General features: G+C 38.5%; 1 protein-coding gene across 1 annotated transcript in view; it reads right to left on the bottom strand.

The window, feature by feature from the left end:
- LOC121859389 (probable serine incorporator) overlaps positions 1-11,662 on the bottom strand; it is a gene marked incomplete in the record, with an annotated part of 64,552 nt that overhangs the window by 23,880 nt on the left and 29,010 nt on the right. Inside the window, 4 exon segments of the mRNA XM_042356170.1 lie at positions 3,926-4,048; positions 4,561-4,574; positions 4,577-4,643; positions 5,628-5,841. Of these exon segments, the coding sequence (XP_042212104.1) occupies positions 3,926-4,048; positions 4,561-4,574; positions 4,577-4,643; positions 5,628-5,841 (418 nt within the window).

The raw sequence follows: 11,662 nt of genomic DNA, 5'->3' as shown, positions 1-11,662 counted from the left end.
AAGTTACGTATTGTTACTTAGTTAAACTTCAGTCATTAATGCCAAGAAGAAAAATATTAAAGTTGGTGTGTTGATAATATAGCTCACGCATAAAAAAATAAAAGTGTGTGTGTGTGTGTATATATATATATATATATATATATATATATATATATATATATATATATATATATATATATATATATATATATATATATATATATATATATATATATATATATATATATATATATATATATATATATATATATATATATATATATATATATATATATATATATATATATATATATATATATATATATATATATATATATATATATACACACACAGTAGAATGTCGATTTAAAGAGATTCAATTTAAGATTATTGATTTAAAGTGACACCCACAATTAAAGACAATGTTTTAATTTAAAGTGAATCTTTCCTATTTTGCTCGAGTCAATCTGGTGCATCAAATTAAAAAATTTGCACCTAATGTTTTTCTGGGCACACTACACTGTCCTAAGGGCAAAGCTGTACTGTACATGTACTCAAAATAATGTACTAAATGATTACTAAAATTTTTGTCTAGTGCAAACTATAGCATGATTATATTCAAATTAATCACTATCTTATAAGATTTCCAGCAATGTAAATTATATTCTCCCCGGTCACTTCTGTGACATTTTATAAACAAAAACAAAAACTCAATCTAAAGGACATAAATAAACAAATAAATACTTCACTAGACCTTTGGCGCCAACTGTCAAACATGTCACAGTCACCTCCCCTGCCCCCCTCCCTCCCTCCCAGCCAGGGTTTGGTGGTTATACAGTAGGCTTTAAGTTTTTATCTTATATAATAACATATATAATATCACAGACTAAAGTTAGGAGAATATAATTTGCATTGCTAGAATCCTTGCAAGACAGCGAGTAATTTGAATATAAACGTCATAATTTGCACGAGATAAAATTTTTAGCCCTTTGTATAAAATTAATTTTAACTAAAATTTTTATGTCAAATGCAAACTATAGCATGTTTATATTCAAACTAATAACTATCTTATAAGAATTCCAGCAATGTTAATTATATTCTCCCAGGTCAGTTCAGTGACATTTTAGAAGAGAAAAACTTTAAGTCACTCTTAAGGACAGATAAATAAATAAGCACTAGACCTTGGCATCACTCTCAAACATATCACCTCCCTCCCCCCATCTTCCAAGCCAGTAGACAGACCATTTCACATCCAATAATTTTAGCTGTGTGTTGATTGGAGTGTTTTTTTTAACATAATACTGTACTACAAAAAACAATGTTTTGTTTATTCTAGGAGATGGGCTGAGGCTCATCTGGGTAGACTCTCAGTCTTTCTAGTGCAGGGTATTTTTGTTTCTCTCAAGTACTGTACCAAACTAAATTATTCCATTGAAGCAACACTTCAATTTAGTGCGAATTCAATTTAAAGCGACCTCTCTTGTGTTATAACGACGTTCTACTGTGTGTGTGTATTTCATATATATACAGGTTGACAACCCTTTATCCGAAATTCCGAAAACCGAAAAGCTCTGAAAACCGAAAGTTTTTTTGTGGGGGCAATTTTTTTATTTTTTTTTTAAACAGGGATTAGCCCACCCAGGCATAGATCACTGACCCACATCGGGGCCTGGGGGGCGAAAATGTAATAGTAATACTAATTATAATAATAATTATTCACAGTAAAGAAAAATTTTAATTAAAAATACACCAAAATAAAATAATAACAAAAATAATAATAAAATATAATAAAATTTATAATAATAATAATAATAATAAAGAAATACAAGAATGAAAAAAGATACAAGTGAAAAACACAACCTAGACCTATGAATTATTATTATTATTATAATTATAATTGTTATTATATTTTCGACCCCCAGGCGGGTCAGTGACTTGTGCCCGGGTGAAACAATACAAAAAAAAAAAAAAAAAAAAAAAAAAACCTAACCATTCTGAAAACCGAAAATTCCGAAATGCCTCATTTAAAGTTTCGGATAGGGAGACCATCAAAATATATATATATATATATATATATATATATATATATATATATATATATATATATATATATATATATATATATATATATATATATAAAAACACACACTGTATAGTTGTTGGAATAACCATATGGAATGTAGTCTTTAAAATTGAAGAGGGAAGTAAGTGACCTGCTAGTGAAAATGACCCTTCTCTATGCTCTCTGGATAAGGTTCATAGTTTAATGTGAAGCACATATTGTAATCCAAAAAGATAAAGCAGCCAGCCAGTTGATTCTGGGTCAATCAGATCCCCTTTGAACCAGCTGTTAATTCAAAGTTCAGTGAGGACTTCAAAAGGTGACTTGAATTTACTAGCCTATATGCTTACACCATCTCACCCATTTAATGTTGGTCATCCTAAAATAATAAGACTATCAGGATTTTGAATGTTCTCCTACTTTTTGGTCATCCTAAATAATAAGACTATCAGGATTTTGAATGTTCTTTCTACTTTTGGTCATCCTAAAATAATAAGACTATCAGGATTTTGAATGTTCTCCTACTTTAAAGCCTAAACCTATTTCACAATCCTTTTGAAGATGACAAACATGGAAATGTCTTGACCTAAAATGACTTCTGTCTAATAGTCTAACGGGCAAATCCAGGAATAAAAAAAAGAGGGAGGGGGGGGGGGGGCTGCGAGTTTCCCCTGAATTTTTTTTAAACCTGAACAATATCATGGGCATTTTGAGGTCATTTTGAAGCCATGTGCACTTGATATTAGGAGATATTCTGAGGTTAATAGTACAGTCACTCCTCGACTTACGATGGGGTTAGGGACCCAAATCCAGGTCGTAAGTCGAATTGGTCTAAGTCGAAAATGCGAAGATAATACATAGAAAATCTAAAATGGGTGTCTCTTTCTTCTCAGCACCACAAAACTCTCACTTTTAAGCTTGCCAGCCATTTTAAAGGGAATTACAACCGAAAATTTTGTCAGTACACAGCGCAATCACTCACGTCGGGACTCAAATATACGTAATTTGAAAACTTTTGGGTACGATTGGGGCGGTCGTATGTCCAGGTGGTCACAAGTCGAGGAGAAGATGTAATTACTTTTTACTATACAAAAATGCCTAAGTACAAAGAAAAACTATTGGAATTTTCTGATGAAAAGGGAGGGATCCAGACCCCCAGGACTGACCCCCCCCCCGATCTGCCCTTATTTAATAATATTTTTCAAAAATATATCGGCCACAAAAAAACACTTCATCAATTAATCTTTGTGGTTTGAAATGGGTGTACTACACAGCTCCTCCATCTTCTATCTTAAACCTTCTGAGACAACTTGAAAGGCCTCAGGATCCTAATTTTAGGATGCTGTAAATGAACCAACCACCAGAAGATCCCCCAGATCATCTGGTCAGTCAAAGGCACTCCCTCCACCTATCCTCCCTTACAAGGAAGGGAGGAGAGGTCTGGCTCACATTTTGAATTATATCCTGGCACATGAATAATACTTCTGGGTACTGTACAGTAGATGAGAACTGGGTGTCTAAAAAACAACATAAGAGTAGCTACATCAGTCCCGTTGGGATGATCAGCAACTTAATACAAAGTAATTCACCAAACAGCAAAAAATTTAAGTTCTATAAAATCTAATTGAACCTGAATCACATGGTGCATTAGTGTTCCAGGAAAGAAAATGTCATCTAGCTGCTCAATCAGTTTGGATAGTGTACCTGCCATTAAACTATTGGTCTTCTCCAAAGGACTCAAAGAGGGTGCTTAGTGGGAGGGTTCTCTTACATTTCACCTGTAAAGATTCATGGGTTATAAAAACTGACACCAAGTAAAAGTAGTCTTAGTGGTGCTAAGTTAGTTTATTCTAGATATGCCACCTTCAGCAGCAATACTCGTACCTGCAAAAGTCCTGAACGAGGTTGAGACTCCTGGATCCTGGGTAAGATGCTCAAGATACTGATGATCACACACAGAATCAAGTTAAAGGAGATGAAGAACTTGTGAAGACTGCAACTCTCAGTCTGAAATTGAGAAAAAATGATAACTTTTCAGGCAGCTAGAGTTAACCCTTAACTACATGGAAATGTCTTATACTATAACTACATGGAAATGTCTTATACTATAACTACATGGAAATGTCTTATACTAATCCATAACTGTCAGTTGAAGTATTAAACTAGGAATCTTATCTTTACAACACACGCAAATATGAATTTCTGATTTAACACAAGAGTGGGACCAAGATTTGTTGTGCTAAATTGAAATGTGTTACACCTGTTTGAGAGCACGGCCCCAAAACATTCCCTAATACACCACTTTTTCTCAATTCAACATTAATCCCAACATTTTAAAACACTTTTTAACAAGTTATAACTCACCTCGAGTCTGAACAACTGCTTCCTGGACGGCAGTTTTCAGACTCAAGGTAACAGAACAGCAGAACTAAAGATGGATCTTGTTTTATTCATTTGGGAGCAATTGTTGTGAACTCTAGGAATGATCTGAATTCTAAACAGGACAAACATAAACTTACAGTTGTGTAGTAGTAAAGAAGAGAACAACAGCAGTGATGGCCACGGCATAGTTGAGGAAAGTGAAGAAGATAAGAGCATGTACCTGAAATAACAATATACAGTATTATTAGAGTATAATACATATGATTTACTGCTCAAACTGTTGAGCTGGGCATTTCACAAACAAAATTGTATTCTAAATTTGTGAACCTCCATTTATACTTCCAGAAGAATTTTTAGTAATATCTTAATGGACAAGAAACACCAGTTCAGTTTGAGGCTGCAGTACAGGCAATAAGTGAGAAATGTTATACTAACAGTTTCACAGTATATAACCACAAAACAATTGTCTTTTCTTTCAAAATATTATCTGGCCAAATTCATACACATGAAATCATCCATACTCAAGTTGTAATTGTACTGATTTGTGACTAATTAACTTTCAATATTAAAAAGTTTGCAAGCTAATCACCTTATCCCTGCACTGCCACCCACTTATCACCAACAGTGAGAGGGATGTACACACATGTTGGTATTTGGCTTGTGTGTACAGTGTAACCATCAGATGAGTGGGTAATTATATTCTTAATTTCATCTTATCACAATATGTGGCAACTGCATCACTTACCGTACTGTGCTGACTGATTAACAAGTAAGGTCTCTTTAGTGATAACATATATGTGCCCCTCCCCCCACCAATGTTCAAGTCTGATCCACAAACCTAATCTCATTTTTCCCAATAAACCAACATTCACAAATTCTGCATTTGCAAGATGTTTAAAGAACTTAGCCCTTACAAATACAGAGGCTGATGTTCCTGTTTCTGATGCTTTAGGGAGCTCAAGTCAGAAGCATCAGAAAAGGAAGGTCTTCCTGGGCACCCAATAAAGAGGACACCGACAGATCATGATGACAACATCATGGGTATACACATCATGTTATACAAGTATTTATTATTACAGTAAAACAGTGGTGGAGTTAAAGAGGACATATTGGTATCAAATCTTTAGTGAATTCAGTAGCAAATAAATTTCAAAAGGAAAATAATTGAGGGCACTTTACTTGCTTGATACCGGTGAAAAAGTACGTACCATCCTTTGCTCTCTGTCTCCTCATACTTGTCCACCCAGGCTTCTGCCCAGGAGTGTGCAAAGTCAATGATGAGGACCAACTGAATCAAGATGAAGAGAAATCCTCCAATCATGCCAAAGTACATCCAAACCTGTCCAAACTCTCCTCTTGGGATGAAGAAGGCCCCAATGATGGCACCAATCAATATCAGGTATTTCAGACCCCAAAATCTGTAGGAACAAAATTCTTATAATAATAGGTCTAATAGGCCTTACAAATGTCGGAAATCTGACCTGCTTCCCTTAACAACTGTATTATTAAACTGTGAACACTTTTTGTGGCAGGATCTTTCCCAAACACAGTAGAACCCAGGTTGTGAGGCACTTATGGGGGATTGAGAGGTGCCAGATAGAGATTTTCTTTTAAGTTGAAACTCACTCTTAGGATCCCCCAATAAATCCTAAAATACACAGTGCTACAGGCTGACCTCACAAACTCGTCTCAGATAAACAAACTTCTTCAACACTGGCTAAGAAATAAAGTAAATATAATATAAAACGATGAATAATAAATACGAAGAGCAGGGTCGTGTGTGTGTGGGAACTGAACATGTGTAGAGATGGTGGGCTGTAACCGTGTCACCGACTTGCCAGCCCAACAGCCTCACATACTGTTACATGTAATAAAACTATAAAAGTTGCAGAGAAATCATTACAATACAGTCAGTTCTGCTATAACGCGATAGTTGTGTTCTTGTAAAACCGTGTTATAGAAATTCGCGTAATAGAAATAACAGGGCTTTTGGAGAAAATAGGGTTAGGTGCAGATTACTCGAAATCGAAAAAAATTTCATAGTTAGCCTAACACAAAGGATAGCACAGTCTAAATAAATGTTACATTCATATCTAATAATGAAATCATACAGCAAATGTTACACCTTACCTTGAAAAAATATGAATATAACTTTACGGGGGAGAAGGTTAATGTTGACGTTGAGGAGTCATGAAGACAAGATTTGACAGTTGTCAACGTCGTCATCATCATCAGGCGCAGTTTTTCTTTAGGTCCTCATATATTGATAAGGCTTTCTTTTTAATGGTGAGGAAGCTGGTCCCAGATCGCTTTAATCTTTGCTGCATTGTCTCTAATGGTGCGTAAAGTAGACTCCTTTATTCCCGTTGCACGCACAATATCACATGTTCTTTCCTTATTTTCAAGACAATCGACAACATCAAGCTTTTCTTCAAGTGTTATAGCCTTTCTTTTACGATCACCACCGGAAATGCGATCACCAGAACGCTTCCCAGAGATATTCTTCTTTTCCAAAGTCACAAAATTGGAGAAACAGTAATCAAATATCACTGAGGACGCTTAAAAACGTCACACGTGTTTCAAACTGAACGTGTGGTGTAAACAGAGCGCACGGGTCTAAAACGCTACGTATTTTGTTTTTCTCTCTTATTTAAAATTTTACAATTTACATATACTGTACAGGTATACTGTATACATAAATATTACATTAATTATTTCTGCAATTCTTCACAAACAAAACACAAATGAATTGAACATGTGATGTCGAACGTGAACTGTAAACACTGCATAACCCCGCGCCAATAGGGTGTGTCATAGGAGGGAAGATCAGCTAAAACTAATGGCCCATCACTTTTTTGGTAGATTTTAGTGTATATAAACAGAAAATAATTTCAGTTTCAATATTTTGCAACCTTTTGCTAGGTAAATTTTAGCGTGAAATTTATCGAAAATCTAACGATACTGGCACGTGAGTGCATTACAATTAAATAGTGAACATTGCTTCTGACTTCATTCTTTAACAACCCAACTAACAATATTTTTTTCTGTTTCAGATTCTGATGCATTTATAAGTTGATAATATTTGCAATGGCTGCTTGTGTCAGGACGAGGAACCAAAAATCCAGCCATCTCAGTCACTATCTTGGGTCTGGGAGAGAGCTCCTGAAGTCGGAGTTACCTACATTGAGAGATGCTTTGAGATACGGTGTTTTAATCAGGCAAATCAGTGAAAAGAACCAAAGAACTTGCACAAACAAAGACATTGCCAGTGATATGACCAAAGCTGTCTTGGCACAGTACACTCTGGCTAACGCTCAGGTTCAAGCCTCCAGTCATAACAAGTCAGAAGAAGATTAGTGAGAGACTGCTAGCCAGTTGGGAAAAGGCAGAGATATCTCTCTTGGGAGAGGGAAAAACTTGCAGTTAAGGACAGCTTTGCCAGAAACAACTGGACCAGTTATTTGACATAATTACTTGCAAGTGCCCAATTGTTCTCTGTCCTGAGTTTGGATGCGATCGTGACTGTAAATCCGAGGCCCACATCTCCTGTATTTGCAAGCGTGAACTGAAGATTCCTGTGATCGAACTGGCATTTGTCAAAGCACAGAGAGAGAAGACTGGCAGTATAGGGGCTCTCATGATTTCTAGCCAAGATATTCCGGAGTCCAAGAGACAGGAGGCTGCCACAGAGAGACAGAAGAGGAGAAGAGTTGCCGAGGAAAAGAGACTTGAGAAGGCCCAGAGTGAGGTAAAAAAGGCCGATGATTGGAGTCAAGCTGATTCAGAGTTTAATGACTTCCCCATGGCTGATCCGAGTGCTGACCAGGAGAATAGTGACTTTGTCCCTAACCCAGAAAATAATGATCCCAAACCTTCCAGGCATAAGATTCGAAATAGGAAAGATATCCGAGCATAGCTCTGGCCAGCATGCGACACCACACTGGTCTCAGAAGAAACTGCAGAGATAGCAACAGCTGCCTGGATTGGCGGTGGTTTGATAACACCTGATGATGTTCACCTGGTAATAGATCATAACAAAGTAAGGAGAGCTCAGGAGAAACTTGTCAGTAACCTAGAAGAGGAGTTTGATAAGGGGATAAGAGAAAATGGAATCAATTGTTTGTTCTTTGATGGGATGGGAGAGGGATGACACTAAAGTGTTCATGAAAGTTGGAGATTCTGACAAGTTGTTCCCTGCCATGGTGAAGGAGGAACACTACTCCTGCTGCAGTGAACCAGGAGGGAAGTATTTGTGGCATTTCACTCCAGAGAAAGATGACATCAGGAAACCAGCTGAGATAGTGGCAGATAACATTGTGAACTGGCTCAGAGAGAGGAACGTAGACCAGACCCTGCAGGCCATTGGAGGGGACAGCACCAACACGAACACAGGGTGGCAAGGGGGGTCATACAGTGGATAGAGCGGAAGATTGGGAGGAAGCTGGTCTGGATTGTTTGTGACCTCCACACCAACGAGTTGCCACTCAGACATCTGATCCAGGAGCTGGATGGCAAGACTCTTTCAAACAACAGATGGTCTGGTCCTCTTGGCAAGATGCTGGACTCTGCCACTGAGTTAGAAATAAATCCGAGCTTTGAAAAAAATCACAGTTGGCCCTCCACTCGTTGAGCTTGCACATACTGTCATTGACGACCTGAGTACTGACCAGTACTATGGTTACATGATTTGCAGTGCCATCAAAACTGGGGTCATGCCTGATAGACTTGCTTACCTGCAGATAGGTCCAGTCTCACATTCTAGGTGGCTCACAACGGCTCTCAGGTTCTGCAGAATTTGGGTCGCTCATCATAAACTGAAAGGGAACCAGCTTCACAACCTGAGACTTATTGTCCAATTCATCGTGAGTGTCTACTTGCCAAATTGGTTCAACACCAAGGTCAAGTCATCGTTCTCCGAAGGTCCGAGGCATGTTCTCTCCAGCTTGAGCTCCTGAGGAGTCAGCCAAGGAAGGTTGTTCAGATTGTGGAGCAGACTGTGAGGAGATCTTCCTGGTATGCTCATCCCGAGGCAGTTCTGCAGACAATGCTCTGTAGTAAGGATGAGGAGGAGAGAAGAGTGGCAGTCAAAAAGATCTTGGATATGAGACTTATGAGAGGATCTGGGCATGACGAATCAGTTGGTGACGATTCCTTCAGGGTCAGGAAGACTCCTGAAGTCAATCTAGGTGCCAAGACCCTCACTGATCTCATAGATCTGGATAACATCCAGGCTGGCAGTGAGCCCCTCTTACCTGCAGCCTCACCAATGTTCAAGTCAGAGCTTTCCTGGACAACCCCATGCATGTCCCTGCCTGGCCCTCGCACACCCAGAGTATAGAGCGTTGTGTACAGCAAGTGAGCGAGGCCAGCAGTCACGTGTACAGCCAGGAGAGGAGGGAAGGCTACATCCGAGCTCAGGTGGTCAGCAGGGAGGTGATGAGTAGAAACAGAAGCAAGAAAGACATGTTCTCTATGGTTTGCAGTAGGGGGCAGTGAAATTTTGCTCAAAGCTGCACTCTTCAGGCATTGTTCCTTATACATATCTAAGACTCCATGCCAAATTTGAAGCTGATATGTCGAGGTTTAATCTGCCGCATTTTCTACTGAAAATTTTAAATTTACCTACAGTATTAGCCAAACAGCCGCTGTGGCGGTGCAATGCTCTGTTCAGTGTTTATCAACTTTTTTTTCATATCTCTTATTTCATTTAAGTTGTCTTGTTGCAGATGAGTATGGTGCTATGTCTATATTGATTATCAGCCTTTTCTCATTTCATTTCTCAATGTTGTGTTACTGTACTGTAATGTAGGGGAGACCTGGGTAAGTTGCCGCTTGTGACCGATACTTGATTAGTGATTATGCTGGAGCTGCCATTGCTACTGCCACCTTAACTGACTATGGCATTATCACAAAGGATGACAAGAGTCAGGTTATTGGACCACATAAGCTGCGGGATGCGAGACAAAAATACCGATTTAAGCGGCAAGAAATTGAGATGGCTAGTTTAGATAATTTGACGTCACTCTATTTTGATGGTAAGAAGACCGCCACTCGTGTGATGATAAAGAATGAGAAGACCGAGAAATGGAGTACGAGGATGATGGTGAAAGATCATTATGTCATCATGGTTGAGCCTGGCAATGAATATCTCACACATGTGACTCCCAAGACTGGACACGGAAAGCAGATTGCCAAAACTATTCACGAGTTTCTGGTGGAGAAAATCCAACCCAGCAGCCCATTGTGTGTGTTGGTTGTGATGGAACCAATGTAAATGTAGGATCAGAAAATGGAGTCATTCATCATCTTGAAATGTTACTTGGTTACCCGCTCCATTATTTCATATGTCAGCTTCACGGAAATGAGCTGCCTTTCCACGCAGTTTTTTATCACTATGATGGTAAACCAAGTGGTCCTGAGCATTGGCGTGGTCCTATTGGAAAGCAGATCAAGGAGTCTTCGTCTGAGCTTCCAGTTGTCGCCTTCCAGCCAGTCAGTTTCCCTGATTTCCCTGTGTTTAATGATGAAGTGGAGAAAGATCTGTCCTGGGATCAGAAATACCTGTATAGGATTTGTAAAGGAGTTATCACAGGTGTTGTTGAAGATGACTTGGCTGCTATTGAGCCAGGTCCTCCCTGTGTGTCAAAGTGGAACACCTTATGGAGTAGAATCCTCAGGCTGTATGTAGCAACATCAAGACCCAGCCATGAGTTGAAAAGAATTGTCATTACAATAATAAAGTTCAGTGCTCCAATGTGGTTTTACATCAAGATACACCCTTACGTAACACACGGCTCAAGGAACGTATTCCAGTCCCTGCTATATATGAAACACCTGAATAGTGAGGAGGAGACGATAGTGAAGAAGGCTGTCCAGAGAAATGCATACTTCGCCCACACAGATCAACTTCTTCTTGGTATGTGTGCAGATGAGGACATGGCTGTTAGAGAAAAAGCTGTCTCAAGAAAAATTAGAGAGGAGAATCAGCAAAAGGAAGAATGCACTGGCAGATCTGAAGAGGAGGAGGAAGATTCTGATGCTGCTGTTGACGAGAATTTGTTAAACTATACTGATGAGGAGGGTAAAGATGGAGATGGGAATGAGGATGTGCCTCCTGTAGTCAACATGAGAAAGGTGGTGACTCCGAAACTAAAGTGGCAAGCAAAAAACTATCATTCCATGATTAACTGGAGGAATGAACTCAAGACTGAGCCTCCTTACATTGCTTCTCTGTCAAAT

This window comes from Homarus americanus, unplaced genomic scaffold (assembly GCF_018991925.1).
Source record: "Homarus americanus isolate GMGI-L3 unplaced genomic scaffold, GMGI_Hamer_2.0 scaffold7626, whole genome shotgun sequence".
Taxonomy (NCBI): Eukaryota; Metazoa; Arthropoda; class Malacostraca; order Decapoda; family Nephropidae; genus Homarus; species Homarus americanus.
The sequence above is the reverse complement of the archived record's forward strand: the minus strand, read 5'-3'. Positions and strand labels throughout refer to the sequence as shown.